Genomic DNA, 16,278 nt, shown 5'->3' with positions numbered 1-16,278 from the left:
GTTTCATCACTCAAGTGTGGAAAATATAAATATAATAACAGGTAACAACTCTGCACAGAAACATTACTTGATTAATCTATATTAGGGGAACTGTGTTGCAAATTACACAATGCAACGATTATCAAGTGAGAAGGTGATTCTTGCTGTGTAGCATGAATGGTTAAACTTCCCGTCGCCACCACTGTCGCTAACATATCCAGAAGTTTAATTATTTATTATTTATATTGACCTCAATTAATATTCTCTTTCTTCTAACGTTGGCCTCATGCCGTATGTGCGTAGGCGCGCAAATCGTTAAAATATCCCTGCGCTTTATTCTTTCTTCTTTATATTGATTAATTAATCTTCCCCAAGGTCAATACGAATGTAATGTATCAATGGGTTTTTTATTTTGACTTTGACTTGAAGCATCTTCCTGGTTTCGTCGTTTTTGTCGACAGCAGAAACTAGACACGAGGTGGTATCTCCGTCGCCCGTTTTTGAGCCAAACGGAAAACCAAAACCACGTGATTTCCGTATTCCGTATTTGGAATGGTGGTAAAAACTAAATAACAACACGTACACGGACCAACAAGACGGAGACTTCCGATCGGAGTTTTTCAGAATAAGAGCTGGGTCAATAGATGGCTCATAACACCGAGCTTCCGCAAACCAATGGCTTTTTGGCTTTATAACGATGATAATCATTATAAAAAATTATGAAAAAGATTAAAAGAAACACGTGAGAACCACAGGGGGAAAAAGCAACACGTTGTTGCCAACGTATCAAAAGTAGGCTACTTTTAATGTCGAGTGTTATTGCATCTTTGTTATTAATGCCTTATGTAATTCTGGTCGAGGTAAACGCTGAGTGTACTGCCTGATTTCATGTCGGGTAGAGTTAATTAAGTCAAATATAAATGTAAATATATAGCTGTCAAATAAATGCCCTCGTGGAGTATAAAGTACAATATTTTCCTTTATAATGCAGAAGAGTAGAATTCTAAAGTTGAGTACAAGTAACTCAAACCTGGACTTAATATTGAATAAAATATGGTTGGAAAAAAAGTTCAAAGTAGTACATTTAAGTAATTACACAGAATTTTTCTTATATATTTCTTGAAAGTATACTATAGTACAATTATTTGAAAGTGTTTAAAGTTTTATTTTTTAAATAGGTGAAAGTGTGGCTTTTGTATACTTTGCAGAAAGTACAATTCTTTGATTAGTATATACATTGTAGGATTGAAAATATCAGTACATATTTTAAATACAATAAAGTATATATATTTTCCTCCTTCCTCTAAGCAGCATTGTTGAGAGAAAGAGAGAGAGAGAGAAAGAGAGAGAGAGAGAGAGCGAGAGAGAGAGAATATAGCAGCAGGTGTTCACTCACCACGTGCTTGTTGGAAACCTACGGGATACAGTTAGCACTGCCTGACCATATTGTGTGTGTGTGTGTGTGTGCATGTGTGTGTGTGTGTGTGTTATCTGATTTGCGGTAGCCAGCAAACACAGATCCACATCCTCTTTCACCGAGGATTCCATGGAACAGACAGAACCAATATTTGTTTGTAACAACTGTTCTATTACATTACCTACGTTCTACTATGAATCCCTCCAATGTTATACCGGCAGCAGAGTCTTCGCTGTGGGATCGAAAGAAAAACAACGAAACGACACGTTGTGAGAACGACGTTCAGGATGGTGGAACGTGAGGAGCAAAACTAAATAATAACCTTTTACTGAAGCTTTAGCCACAAGGGGCTCATCTGGCTGAGCAGGTCTCTCCTCTTCTTCGACCGTTTTCATCAGGTAGATGGCGTAGCCAATGTCATTTTCTAGGAGCCACCTGAATAATTTCCCCTTGTATTTACCAAACTGCAGGACGTACTCCCCCATCGCCTCCTGTCGGTCGGACACATCTCCTCCCCGCTGAAGGAGCGTGGTGTGAGCATTGGTGCTCACGCGATGCTGGAGCTGAGCAGGAGACTTGTCCTGAAGCAAGGGGTCTGTTTTAATCCTCATGGCCTCATCGGAGGCCCGATGGGAACGACACCGCCTTCCTGCCTGGTAAGAAGTTGGTGGTCTTCTTCATCATCTCCTGTGCACAGCAAAACACAACACAGAGCATTGACAGAGTCCCTCACGTTAACGGTGATGAGCATTTGTAATAACTAGGTAACAGCTTCATTTATTACACAGATATAGGCAGACAGACAAGAAAACTAAGTGTTTTCCACCTTAATTATTCTATATTCTGCTTGTCAAAGAACTTGAACCCATCTTAAACGTGGGGAACTGTAGTAATTACCCATTAAAACTAATATTATTCATAAAGACAAGTCAATGAGTTCCTGTTGATGCTGACCACGTTACACACACAACAATATACATTAAATACGTCCCATTAATTACATTATACTGTGCTAGTGAGGTTGCTAACAACACACAGTGTTACAATGCTAACCAACACAAGTGAAGTAAACTATAGAAACAGTTGACCAACATATACAACTGAGAACCGTTCATTAAGTAACTTAATTGACAAAATGCGGCGTACTTACGTGTAACCGTTGGTCCGAAAAAGAGCCGCGAAAAGACGCTGCGCGAGGCTCAGGTGTGTATGCTGCTGCGGGTCGTCTCTCACTCAGGGTTGCCAGGTCTGTGTGACAAAACCAGCCCAATGGCCAATAAAACCAGCCCAATATCAGAACTCAAAATATGCCCGTGCCAAACCATATACACTGCTTTTAAAGTGCAACAGCATTGCTATCATTGTCAAATGTATTGTAATATCTACAAAGTAACACCAAATGTTTAGTATGCCAGCATTAAAAGCAGTTTTCCCGAAACAGTTATTTCCCTAGGTCCTAAAATGGCCTTGTGTAACATACAATACAGTATATTATCATAAATAAAATATAGCTCTGTGAACGTGTACTGTAGACCAATTCACTGACGGACAAACTAACCTGTTGCTTTGTCTTTCGGCTTTCTCTTCCCTTTTCTCTCTTCCTCCCTGCCTGGACAACATGAATGTACTGTTTTTAGGTGCGCGTGTGTATGTGGGCTTGTCCCATGTCCATGTGTGTACGTGCTGATCTGGAGTCAGTTTGGTAGGATTTGGGTATAAATAAATTATTTCATTTAAAATATGGATTTTTATTTCAAGATATTCATGTAATTTGAATACAAAATAGGTCTACCCGAACCAGCGGACAAAAAATTCAACCCGCGGCAACACTTCAAAAGTAGCCCAATTCCGCGGGAAAACCACGGACCTGGCAACACTGCATCCGGAGCACCGCGCTCTTGATATCCGGTGTTGCGGATGAAGAAGCGACCGTGTTAACTGGCGACTTTGAACCAACGTCCGTTGAAAATATGAACAAAACACGTAGCCGAAACACTCGTGAATGCCTCATTGTTTCATTTGTATAATACATATATTAGTATGTATATGGGAAGGGTTGACACTTTATTATAAAAATAAACCAAGCGACATTCACGGGCCAGCTCGACAGGAAGTCGGCAGTTAACACGGTCGCATGTTAAACTGTAACACCGGTAACTACCCGGACCTGACACCGGGGCTCTGCCTGCGGCTCTGCTCGGTGTTCCCGTCCTATTCTAAGAGGTATGTGACTTTTTTTATTTTTTATCTCTTCGGGGTGTTCCGTAAATCCTTACTACGTCAATCCTTACGGTGTTCCCCGGCGTTAAGGCGCTCGGCCCGGCCTCCACATTAGCTCGGCGGCGCTGCGTTAGCCGCTAACGTAGTCGTTGGTGTTGCTCGGTCTCGGTCTCGTCTCTTCTCCCCTCCCCCCGCCTCACCCAGTCCGCCGCGTGCTCGCTTCAGTTGTTGTTGTTGAAGTCCCGCGCGGGGACCGGGGATTCTTTAGCTAAACGGCCCTAAACAGCTTCCCATTCATTCTCTATGGCGGTGTCGAAAATCGCCGATGTAATATATCTCTGGCCACTCGCAGCTCAGTGGCGCTGTTTTCAGAGTGAAGCTCCTCCCGCTCCTCCCGCTCCTCCGTCTCATTCAGTCTCTCCTGTGAGAAGGACCGACTGCACGTACGGATCTCTGGAGCTCTCCACCGTTACATCAAACAGTAAGTCGTTCTAACTTATTACAATGAACTAACATGTAATGATAATTAGTCTTGACAGTCTCTTGTTCGCGCTGTAAAGTTGGTTGTGTTTTTTCAGTTTGGTTTCTCCGTGGATGTGACTTTCTTGCGCTGTTGAAACGGGAAGTTAACGCGACATCATTTAAATAAATAATGCTGTCGGAATGACCATATCAATACCGTGGATATGACGTTACATGACCATATCAATACTGTGGATATTACGTTACATACACGCTGTGAAGGAAGGGAGTCACGGAGTTTCTCTTTTTATTGTCTCCCGTAACTTCACTAAACGCGCACTTCCCATCGGTTAACGTTACTGATGAAGCTTTACTTTAACATATCACGTATATTAACTGCTCCACATGTATTACACTCAACTAATAAAGGTGTAATTATAGATTAAACGACCAGCAGCATATTAAAACAGTAGTGAGTAATTGTAACTTTTACTTTTATTTATTTTTTAATGCAGGACCACCATGTGGTGGTATTAATATTTCTATTTTTACTGAAGTAGAAGTTCTGTATACTTTCTCCACCACTGTTAAAACAGAGAACAGCAGAATGTGATACAGTGTTTATATAAAAGTATACTCATAGTCTGATGCAGGTATTTTTGGGATGGTCACAAGGGAATGGAGATCCTTTCTTGATAAGACCCTTCACACTTCATTGTTACTTGAGTCACATGACTGTGGGGGGGGGGGAGTTCACCTCCATGTACTTTTCCACTATATGTTCAGGGCACAGGAGATGGGGGGTGGGTAGCCTGCCTGCCTGCCACTGACATGTAAATAGTGTGCCTCAACAAAGGACTTAAGGTTCAGAAACTATATTGTTTGGAAACAATGCCTGTCTATAGCGTATTAATATACTTACTAATATACTCTACTCTTTTTCATAACAGGAGAGATGAGCAGACATGTGTTTTACCCTGGGAGAATGGCTGTTTCATTCCGTAAGGGACCACGGGGATTTCTCCGCCAGGATGCAGCCAAAGTCCTGAATGACAATCCGTCTCTGCAGGACAAGTCTGCAGCTGTCAGGGAGGAGCTGGTCAGGCAGAACGCACTGACTGTGGTCCGCCAGAGAGGAGGAGACCCTTCAGATACAACCGAGGTGTCTGGAGATTACATCCTGCAGTTCGGGAAGTACAAGGGGAAGTCCTTCCGCTAGCTTCTGGAGAATGACATTGGATACACCATCTACCTCATCAGGAACCAGCAAAGAGAGGAAGCTGCAGGAGTGTTCATGGCAGCGGGGCACAACAAGGACAGCCTCCTGTCCTTTGTGAACTATTCCCTCATGTTTCGATAAATCCAGTCTCTCCTCAACTATGAGGAACACAAGCCAGTTGTGACAGCAGCAGCATCGGAGGATGACCAGCTGGTGGGTTTTGGGACTCGTGCCTACAGCACCTGGCGAGAGGTCTGGGAGAGCAGGGAGGACGGCTATGCATCCTTCATCCTGAAGAAGAAGAACTGCACTGCAGGCACAAAGATGCATTAGCTTCAACTCTACCTGAAGAAGAAGCTGCAGCCACCCACTGTCTCCCCTCTGATGTCACACGCCTCACCTGTGATGTCACACGCCTCACATGCTCCTGCTGAAGCCATTGGTGGGTCTGGTGTCTTGTCAGGGATCTACATGCAAGTCATACAAGCGCAAATGCAAGAAGATATTTCTTTCTTTCTTTCTAACTTGTTTGTTTGCATCACAGTGATGGATGAAGATGAAGAGCTGGAGAGGATGATGCTGAGCATCTCTCCTTCAAAGCAACATGTGCAGAGCTGTGAGTATACATGTGTTCTCTTTTATTTATTTGTTTCCCCTCCCTGAAGATTCACAATCGTTTACAGTTCAGACGATTTGCTATTAATCCTGTATTCTATTCAGCATATTTGATATTGTTTTGTGTGTGTTTTATAGCTGTTTCTGCATCTTCGTCATCCTCCTCATCTGCCAGACGACGAGAAAGAGGTCTTTAACCCAGAGCACCGTGCTGCCGACCGACACAACTGGGACCATGAGTTCCTCTCCCACATGCAGCAGGACTTCCTGGTGGTGTCGACCGTGTTCTGGTCCTGTTTGTCTTTTGGTGTTCCACCTGTTGTCCTCGTGACGATGAATGGACTCCGGTCCTGATGAGGGTATCCATCTTTGTTTTCTGATGTGCATGACAAGAAACTGCTGTGCTCCTAACACCTATTTGCATGTGTTTGCTGTGTGTTTGAAGTCAAGGTGCTTCCCTGCCCAGGTGACATAGTGATGACTGGCTCCTGAATATTAACCCATTGCAACATGAACACATGTTTATGAATGAAATATACTTGCGTAATAATGTTAGAAACAGTCTGATTGGATTTGGCTGAACAAAGCAGGTGAAGTAAAGATACATTCTGCCTTTACTAACAGCAGTTTTTGTGTACTGTCAAAGTATAAATAACAAACAAAGGTTTTTCCGTTGCAGTACCATCTGCTGCACAGGCAGCACCAGCCAAGGCTCAGGGTTCACCAGGAGATGCTAAATGGATCAACATTGTGCACATTCACTGAAACATGATCTGTCCTGAGTCCACTGTGCAAGAAGTGATTCTTGTTGTTTGATCCTTCTCTCTCGCAGCTCCTGCATCTCCATCTGTGAAGAGACCTGAGCCCGTTCCCCAGGAGCTCGTGTGTCTGATGCCAGAAGCAGCTCGTCACCCGTCAGCAGAGCCGACTGTCACACTTGCTGGTGTGTAGTACTTTACCTTTAGTTGCATCCTACACAGATACACATGTAGTGCACATCAAAGCCGTTGTTTATTCTTTAAAAACGTTATGGTTGTATTCTAGATACTGGTGCAGCTCGCTGAGTTTCACCAACTACATCGTAGATGTCATGTTACATTCTGGCTTCATCTTGTCAACAATAATAATAATAACAACATGTTCAATGTTCTCTACAGTGTCACAGGCGCTCCTGATTTCTCCTGAGACGTCTGCAGAGCCCGGTCAACTGCCAACTCCACAGAGAGGGCAAAGTCAGTATTTTAATGCTTTTATTTTATTTGTTTGTGTACATTTTAAAAAGATGAAATAAAGTCACACCTAAAATCATACTCATTTCATCTTTATTCTCATCTGACCAGGTGAGCCATTCCCCAGGCCAATAGCCGTCCCCACCGGTCCTCCTCCACAGCTTCCTGGCTGCCACCATGACGTCAGCCAGTGGACCTGTTCACAGCAGCAGAGGATCTGATGAAGACGAGCTGGAAGCTATGGGTTGCTTCTGTGGGATGGGACTGAAGCAGGGCCCAAACAGCCCTCACATTCACACCGGGTTCCCTGGGGTAGCAGGGAAGTACGTTTATTGTCCTGCCAAAGTACTTTCCCTGTACAGAGACCAAGGCATGGAGAAGGAGATGACGTGGAGAGAGTTCCAGGCGTCTGCCTTCTATGAGACGGGAAAAACAGATGGGCCGTTTACAAGAGCAAATAAGAGAGATGAGCAGTGTTGTGTCATGTATATATCTTTTCTTATTTTAATAATTACATTCTTTTATTATATAAATTACATTTGTTTTACTGTTTGTGTGACCTTGCACTATGGGCTGTGTGTTCAATATTTACTGTCCCTGTTGTGAATAAATATATTTCATGGACTAATGTCTCCATGTGTCATTAATATATGAATCATTATAGTGAACAGTAAAGACATATTTAATTTAAGTAATTGCAATTCAAATGTTTATGAGAAGAAAAATGTAATATGTTACATATAGGTTATAAATAAGTCAAGTACTGATATAATCTGTCTGCCACTGGGATAAAGTGACACTCCAAAAATAGCAAAGTAGGAAACACTTTTCTTGATAAACAGCGTCCAAACGTGGCTTTTCAGGACATTGGACAGCGTAGATAATACTGCAATTTCATTGGCTGTCAGTGAATTCCCACTATCCACGTCTTGCCCCCGCCAAGTGCCGAGTGTTTTATTCCACTACACTAGTGTGTCGGGACAATTAAAGATGGCACAAAAGGTTAATTTATCCTTCTATTTCTTCTTTCCTTGACGCCCAGCGACAGTTTGCATGAAAACAATTGACATATACGTAATAATACAAATATAATAATAACGAATTAAGAGTGTATATATATATATAAATAAGAATAAATCAGAGTTAATAATAATTAATTCAAAGAGTTGACCAATAAATAATCATAAATCAAGAGTTGACAATTGACAAATACATAATATTAGTCATAATAATGTTGGATCACATGTTAATAAGGTCAAGATTCCAGGTTTCTTTAAACGCACAACCTGCCTGCACTTCAGCCTCTGACGCAACAGTTAATTAAACTACCGAATCACACCATGGGTGGTAAAATACCAGCCATTTTCTCTTTCGGGGAAATGACTTAAACACAAATGGCACAATGACATGCTTGAGATGAGACTGGCCTTCTGATCTCAGGGAGCCATTAACACTCGGCTGTACATTGGAGTATTTTGTGCTGCTCATTTACCAAAAGTACAGCAGTCAGATATTACACAGTAAGCCGCTTCATTGATTCCTTTGCACTTGTTTTAATTTGAAAAGCCAGGATCCAGTCGACCGATTGAACGTAGAGGACAACGACGACAGGCGGCGCCCGCCGGTGTGGCCCGAAGCATCCGGCGTGAACCGTCCGTGGACAAAGTCCCGCCGCCCACCTGCCTCTGGTCTCCTGAAGCGAGACGGAGAAAATGATCATCCGTCTCCACAGTGACTGAGTCAAGAACGTATCTGAAAACATCTTTTGAAGCGAATTAATGAAAATGAAATAAATTGTTCACCTTACGCTAAACTGTCAGTATTTAATTTATAGTCCCTGAAATGATGGAAACCATAGGAACAATGTCTATTCCTTTTGTAGGGTGATTTAAAATTAAAACAAAAACTTTTAGAAATAAAAAGGACAGTAAAAAAGACAATTTGTATTACATTTGACTTAATAAACATCTTAAATGAGGACATATTTCAATTCATTAAATTATTTCCTTTTAGATGTACCATGCGTCCGTGTTTATCCTAATTTTTATTTTTATTAGACCCTGCTCCCATTGTTAAATGACATAAATGAATGAGAGACAATAGTTTGATTAAAAGGATAAACATTGATATCAATGTTTATTCTTTTCAATCAAACTGCGTTAATTAACATATCTCCACCCCAAAGAGTGTCCCTTACCCAGGTGAGAAGGGAACTGAGGAGGATCAAAGTGAGGAAGGCCACGGGTCCAGACGGCATCAGCTCAAGGCTCCTCAAATCCTGTGCAGACCAGCTGTGCGGGAAAGTGGAGCACGTCTTCAACTGGAGCTTGAGGCTGGGGAAAGTACCACAGCTGTGGAAGACCTCCTGTGTGGTACCAGTACCGAAGACCCCGCGGCCCAAGGACCTCAACAGCTTCAGGCCGGTGGCATTAACATCACACCTGATGAAGACCCTGGAGAGGTTGGTCCTTGTCCAGCTTCGCCCCCTGGTGAGCTCATCGCTGGACCCACTTCAGTTCGCCTACCAACCTGGCATCGGGGTGGATGACGCCGTCATCTTCCTGCTGCAGCGATGCCTCTCTCACCTGGAAAAGGCTGGAAACACTGAGAGTCATGTTCTTCGACTTCTCCAGTGCCTTCAACACCATCCAGCCTTTGCTTCTGAGGGACAAGCTGGAGCAGTCCGGGGTGGACCACCACCTCACCACATGGATCCTGGACTACCTCACCAACCGTCCACAGGATGTGAGGATAGGGGGATGTGAGTCAGACCGGGTCTCCTGCAGCACAGGGGCTCCACAAGGAACCGTTCTGGCTCCATTCCTCTTCACCATCTACACCTCGGACTTCAATCACAACTCCGATCACGTCTACCTGCAAAAGTTCTCTGATGACTCTGCAATCGTTGGCCTCACCTCTGCCGACGATGACAGGGAATACAGAGAACTGAACCAGGACTTTTTTTTGCCTTAGGCGCTCGGGATTTGTCATAGGCGTTCGGGAAAACGGCTTAGGCGCGCGCCCAAATTTTCTCTATGCAGGAAAAACCCTGACCACTGAGACCACATAGACCCTGAGACCACATAGACCACATAGACCACATAGACCCTGAGACCACATAGACCACAGACACCCTGAGACCACATAGACCCTGAGACCACATAGACCACATAGACCACATACACCCTGAGACCACATAGACCACATAGACCCTGAGACCACATAGACCACATAGACCACAGACACCCTGAGACCACATAGACCCTGAGACCACTGAGACCACATAGACCCTGAGACCACATAGACCCTGAGACCACATAGACCCTGAGACCACATAGACCACATAGACCACAGACACCCTGAGACCACATAGACCACATAGACCACATAGACCACAGACACCCTGAGACCACATAGACCCTGAGACCACATAGACCACATAGACCACATACACCCTGAGACCACATAGACCACATAGACCCTGAGACCACATAGACCACATAGACCACATAGACCCTGAGACCACATAGACCCTGAGACCACATAGACCCTGAGACCACATAGACCACAGACACCCTGAGACCACATAGACCCTGAGACCACATAGACCACAGACACCCTGAGACCACATAGACCACATAGACCACAGACACCCTGAGACCACATAGACCCTGAGACCACATGGACCACTGAGACCACATAGACCCTGAGACCACATAGACCACGAAGACCACATAGACCCTGAGACCACATAGACCACATAGACCCTGAGACCACATAGACCACATACACCCTGAGACCACATACACCCTGAGACCACATAGACCCTGAGACCACATGGACCACATAGACCACATGGACCCTGAGACCACATAGACCACATAGACCCTGAGACCACATAGACCCTGAGACCACATAGACCCTGAGACCACATAGACCACATAGACCCTGAGACCACATAGACCACTGAGACCACATGGACCCTGAGACCACATAGACCCTGAGACCACATAGACCCTGAGACCACATAGACCACATAGACCCTGAGACCACATAGACCACTGAGACCACATGGACCCTGAGACCACATAGACCCTGAGACCACATGGACCCTGAGACCACATAGACCACATAGACCCTGAGACCACATAGACCCTGAGACCACATAGACCACATAGACCACATAGACCACAGAGACCACAGAGACCACATACACCCTGAGACCACATACACCCTGAGACCACATGGACCACATAGACCCTGAGACCACATAGACCCTGAGACCACATAGACCACTGAGACCACATGGACCCTGAGACCACATAGACCCTGAGACCACATGGACCACATAGACCACATGGACCCTGAGACCACATGGACCCTGAGACCACATAGACCCTGAGACCACATAGACCCTGAGACCACATACCCACATAGACCACATAGATCCTGAGACCACATAGACCACATAGACCCTGAGACCACATAGACCACATGGACCCTGAGCCCCCCAGACCGTCCTCACCTTGGTGATGTCTCCCTGGATCTGAGTGACTCCTGCTAGAGGAGCCATGGCCTGCAGGTCCACCGCCATGATCTTCACCTCCTCCTCCTCCTCCTCAGCCCCGCCGGCCTTCTGCTCCGGACCTCTGAGAGGAGACTGGAGGTAAGTCTGGGCTTTACGGAGGTCCATGAACGCCACATCTGTCCAGGTGAGGAGAACTCACCTGAGCTTCCGACTGAGGACCTGACTCCAGCTGCCAGGAGCTGCACACAGATCCACAGCTCTGTGGACACCTGGAGGAGGAGGAGGAGGAGGAGGAGGAGGAGGAGGAGGAGGAGGAGGAGGAGGAGAATCCACTTCAATACGAATCAGACATGTATTAAAACACAGAAGAAGAGCCGTGTCTCTGTGTGTCTCTCTGTGTGTCTCTGTGTGTGTGTGTGCAGGGCTCCAGACTGCGACCAAATGGTCGCATTTTGCGCCTAAAATTAGACACAGTGCGAGTAAATTTTTCATCAACTCGATATGCGCGACCAGTAAATTAGCAGATTTCTTTTTTTTGTTATGAAATATTTTTGTTGCTGACAAACTTGTTCTACACTTCAGCCCACTATAGTTAGCGGTAATGCCTGAATGACTGGTTTGCTAACCGACATTAACTCCAGAAGAAGAAGAAAGGAGACGAAAACCGAAGCAGAAGGCTGGCCTGTGTGTGAGAGCGGGGGGGGTGGCTAATGTGTGAAAAGAGGCGCACCGCAGCGGAGACGCAACGAGGGCGAGGGCCGCAGAGTGAGAGGTCAGAGGGGATCCTCACCGAGCGGCGTCCCCGTCCCCGAGTAGAATCTCTGGTGCAATTCAGCCGACACACACATGTCTGAGACCCTATACACTGTCGCGCACGGTAAACTCATTCGATCGGGAGCGCGCGAGGATTTGATAAAGTTAGCGGAAGGATCTAAGTGACAACATCCGGTTTTAAAGTTAGGAAAGAACCACGTGAAACAACATCCGTTTATCAAAATAAGATGTCGACAAATCATACACGAACATATAAAAGTAAACAATGAACTGATGTATCTTTATAGATCATTTCTGAGATTTAGCTTAAATTATGCTAACATTAAAACATTTTACTGGACCAAGGAAGAGTTTATAAAAATTAGTCAGACTTTTGTATGTTAAGAAAAGTCCTGTATATAGATTTCCCCAAGAGTTCCAGGAAATGAATAATGCAGATGTGTTCCATACATATCTGAAATCCTAATCAATAGCAATCAAACAATTTTAATGTATCAATTAGGACATTTTTCAAAGTAAAAGTCCTAAATGTTTAAAGAAATCTGTAATTTCTTTAATGTTTGAGTTGCTTTATATATGTATTCCTCATAGTCCTAGGCAATAATGCTACACAATAAATAGAATGCTACAATCGACTCGGTGCTCGGTATTATTGGTGATCGGCAGATACTGATTTCAGTGATCGGTGATCGGCACCAAAAACCTGATCGGTGCATCTCTAATCATAACATCATCAAACCCTAGATGGTATTGAAAAGAGAACGTGCTGCATAGTAATATTTATTTTTGATTCCGTTTCCTAAAAGAAACTGCTTTCTATGAATGCATTCAATCAATGGGTGGGGGTGAGAGTGTGCTCACCCGTGTGCGCGCATCACGGCAGAAGGCAGAACTTCGATGTCGGTGCGCGCATCGCTCTGTCACGCGAGCCGAGAATTGTTGACGGGGGTAGGCGAAAATTACAGAGTGGCGGGTGGAGATTTTACCCTGTTATAATGGTAGGGGAAACACTGGAGTTGATAAGCGTGTCTTCTTGTCTGATCAATACACAACAGTGAGGTGCGTGAATGGACAGAGCGGCCAGCTGCTGATCACTCACTCAATAGCTCGACCTGCACGAATAGGCTGCCTTGCTGGCCAGCTAAACATTTTTTTGGGGAGCACCGAAGACCCATTTTGACCCAGGAAAAACCCTGTGTGCGCCCCTAAAATTTCTGCTTGCGCCCCTAAAATTTTAAGTTAGGGGCCACTGTGCTCCTAGTAAAAAAAGTTAGTCTGGAGCCCTGCTGTGTGTGTGTGTCTCTGTGTGTCTCTGTGTGTGTCTCTGTGTGTCTCTGTGTGTGTGTGTCTCTCTGTGTGTGTGTCTGTCTCACCTGTCTCGCCCTCCAGCCTTCTTCTTTGGCCAGACGGTAGTAGATGTCCCGCTTGTCTTTGGAGGACCGACCCATGCTGACCTCTGACCTCCACACACACACACACACACACACACACACACGTGAATTTGTGTCGCTTTCTTTGTGTGACGGTTTTATGAAGTCAGTGTGTAAGAGATGAAACACATTCTCTCCATCATTCACACACACACAATAATAACACACACACAACTAGAACGGGCACTCGGTAGAGCGCATACCTTCGCATATCACAAGATTGGGCATTGAATTATGAACATTTTGGCATTAGTTTCATGCCAATTGGATACAAATTGACCGCGCTATAGTAAAAAGAAGATGTTGACCTGTCCTTGACCTTTGACCCGATTGATCCCAAAATCTAATCATCTCTCTCTCTCTCTCTGATGAAGTCCAGATTACTGTCGTTTGGTTTATTTGGCTCGAGCTAAATTCCGCAGCCGCCTCACTGACCCCAACATGTCATGAAGCACACATCCTTGTTGTTGTTGTTGTGTAACATGATTTAAACCACGTTCAACGCGTATGGCGGCGCGTGGACAACAGACGGCGCGTGGCCGCTGCGCGTGTTGCGCAACGTTAGATATGTTCACGTCTCCAGGTTGAATATAAACATCTTCGTATGAATCACAAAATGTAATAAAATAGCGAATAAGACATAAAACCGGCAACGAGCCGCTGCTTACCGCTCACGTGCAGTTCCGGTGTTGACGGCGGAAGGACCAGCGCGTGTAGCTGTCCCCGGAAGCGCCTGTTCAAAATGATCAGCGCCTAACGTCAATGATAAAAGATAATATAAATACTTTTAGTGTTTAATTTAAAGTTACAATTAAGTTATGACCAACTTTATGAAAGTGGGGTTTATTCTTGATATGTATTCATGTAATGAGTTTCCGTCGTTCTCGCGCGCGGCCACAAGGGGTCGCTGCAGGCGGAGCGGCTTTCGATTAAACCAGAAAGCGATCACAGACGAAGATCCAAGGAAAGGACATTTAGATTGTTAAATAAAACATTTAAAACGTAATGTCTGTCCCCTAAGAAGTGGAAGACTAACGTGTTATATCAAGATTAACTCGTTTAATATTAAAGCAGTTGATTTGCCCATTTTGTGTAGTTTGAAGGATTTATTTTAATGGTATTAAATGTTAAAGGTTAATAAGTGTTAGAAGAACAGACCATAAATCAGCACATGATATTATTTATGAATTATAAAGTCCTAAATAAAATGTTCAATAATGTTCTATTAATCAATAGAAGTGAGGTTTGGAGAACATTTAAATCCGACAATTATTTTTTAGATAGGAAACAAAATCAGACAGAAAAACCACTTGTATAGAAATAAATTTAATTCATGTGTGTCAATCATGTGAGAATCATTTTGTATTTGACGTGGACGTTATATAGTTTAGTTGTCTTGTCTTTTTCTGAATGAAAAGATACAATTAGTTGGAACACTTCAGGTTGATTTATTTTATATTGTAAAATATATTGAGGCTCAATTTGTACTCAATAAATTGAGATGTTTTCAGCTGTGATTTTATTTCCCGTGTTTTAGGGACTGCTGTGCCTTCAGGGTCCTGCAGGCTGGAGCTCAGGAGCAGCTCTTGTGGGACTGCTGGAGGACCTCAGAGGCATCGTCTGGGAACCTGGAGAACACCAGCGCCTCAAGGACCAAGTTCAACAACGATATAACCATCAAGTTGGACTTGTTCCACTGCATGCGGCGCTCAGTCTTGAGCATCACTCTCTCTCCACCTTTCTGCCAGTTCCTCTCTGCAGCCTTCCTCGTTGTGGACCAGGGAGATCTCCAGAGGCTCAAGGAGGCGAACACCTTCTGTGGGATCTCTCCTCCAAATCCCACTCAGCTGCACATGAGAGCGCTGCAGGTGAAGGTGCCACAGCCCCGAGAGCTGCTGCAGAGGGTGGAAGACGTCCTGCTTCACTTCTACCTGGTAAAAGATGCCAATGACCTGCTCCTCTTCAAATCCTCCATGTTAAAGATATGAAAGATTCAGCGGGTGCACATTTTGAGAGGCTGCCTGAGCGACCCTGAGGTGGGGGAGGGAACCCTGTACAGGTTTGGTGGCACCTTGCAGCTGAACTACACCGAGGGAGAGGGAGCTGCTGCGCCCACCTGGATCCCTGAGAGAGGCCCCTCTCAGCAGGAGGGCTTCCACTTTCACCAAGCCCAGTGGGTCACAGGGAACCGGGTTTCCTGTGACCTATTCCAGGCGCAGGCCATGACAGGGGTGGTGCGCTGGAACTTCCGGAGACTGGTTGACCTGAAGCTGCCCGGTGTGGAGCTGCCAGCCGTGTTCGACCCCGTGTTGATAGCAGAGCTGAACAATTTGTCTGCAAAGGTGACGGCAAAGGCAAAATATCCAGCGCTGCAGGTCACCAACGGAGACACAGGAGAGAGATTC

The 16,278-nt window shown here is 44.8% G+C and overlaps 1 protein-coding gene and 1 long non-coding RNA gene across 11 annotated transcripts; one reads left to right on the top strand and one right to left on the bottom strand.

The window, feature by feature from the left end:
• The first annotated feature begins 3,539 nt into the window (after positions 1-3,539).
• Positions 3,540-8,947, top strand: LOC130208707 (uncharacterized). Of its 2 annotated transcripts, XR_008834472.1 has the most exons (8): positions 3,540-3,619; positions 3,969-4,097; positions 5,029-5,079; positions 5,148-5,739; positions 5,842-5,913; positions 6,051-6,271; positions 7,070-7,144; positions 7,253-8,947. It is a non-coding gene; the product is annotated as an uncharacterized LOC130208707 (long non-coding RNA). The 2 variants fall into 2 exon arrangements; XR_008834473.1 differs by lacking the exon at positions 3,969-4,097 and having other exon boundaries at positions 3,605-3,619.
• LOC130208703 (putative tRNA (cytidine(32)/guanosine(34)-2'-O)-methyltransferase 1) lies at positions 7,146-16,036 on the bottom strand. Of its 9 annotated transcripts, none has more exons than XR_008834468.1 (7): positions 15,990-16,036; positions 14,542-14,626; positions 13,817-13,899; positions 11,869-11,938; positions 11,638-11,790; positions 9,339-11,585; positions 7,146-8,834 (listed from the first exon to the last, which is right to left on the bottom strand). XR_008834468.1 is itself a non-coding variant. In XM_056437978.1 (5 exons), exons 1-5 carry the CDS (start codon positions 14,082-14,084, stop codon positions 7,471-7,473), a joined length of 372 nt encoding a protein of 123 aa, XP_056293953.1. In that variant the 5' UTR covers positions 14,085-14,535; the 3' UTR covers positions 7,146-7,470. The 9 variants fall into 9 exon arrangements, 1 of the variants encoding a protein (XP_056293953.1); XR_008834466.1 differs by lacking the exons at positions 14,542-14,626; positions 15,990-16,036 and adding an exon at positions 14,077-14,535 and having other exon boundaries at positions 7,146-7,557; positions 8,634-8,834; XR_008834465.1 differs by lacking the exons at positions 14,542-14,626; positions 15,990-16,036 and adding an exon at positions 14,077-14,535 and having other exon boundaries at positions 9,339-9,474; positions 9,583-11,585.
• Between the last annotated feature and the right edge of the window lie 242 nt (positions 16,037-16,278).

This window comes from Pseudoliparis swirei, chromosome 18 (genome assembly GCF_029220125.1).
Source record: "Pseudoliparis swirei isolate HS2019 ecotype Mariana Trench chromosome 18, NWPU_hadal_v1, whole genome shotgun sequence".
Classification (NCBI taxonomy): domain Eukaryota; kingdom Metazoa; phylum Chordata; class Actinopteri; order Perciformes; family Liparidae; genus Pseudoliparis; species Pseudoliparis swirei.
This window is presented reverse-complemented; position numbering and strand designations above follow the sequence as displayed.

Excerpts from the sequence above, each read along its gene's own strand:
- LOC130208703 (XM_056437978.1), bottom strand. Across the intron at positions 11,939-13,816 it reads AAGGCTGGAGGGCGAGACAG|GTGTCCACAGAGCTGTGGAT; the intron begins GTGAGACAGACA and ends CTCCTCCTCCAG. Across the intron at positions 11,791-11,868 it reads GTCCTCAGTCGGAAGCTCAG|AGGTCCGGAGCAGAAGGCCG; the intron begins GTGAGTTCTCCT and ends GTCTCCTCTCAG.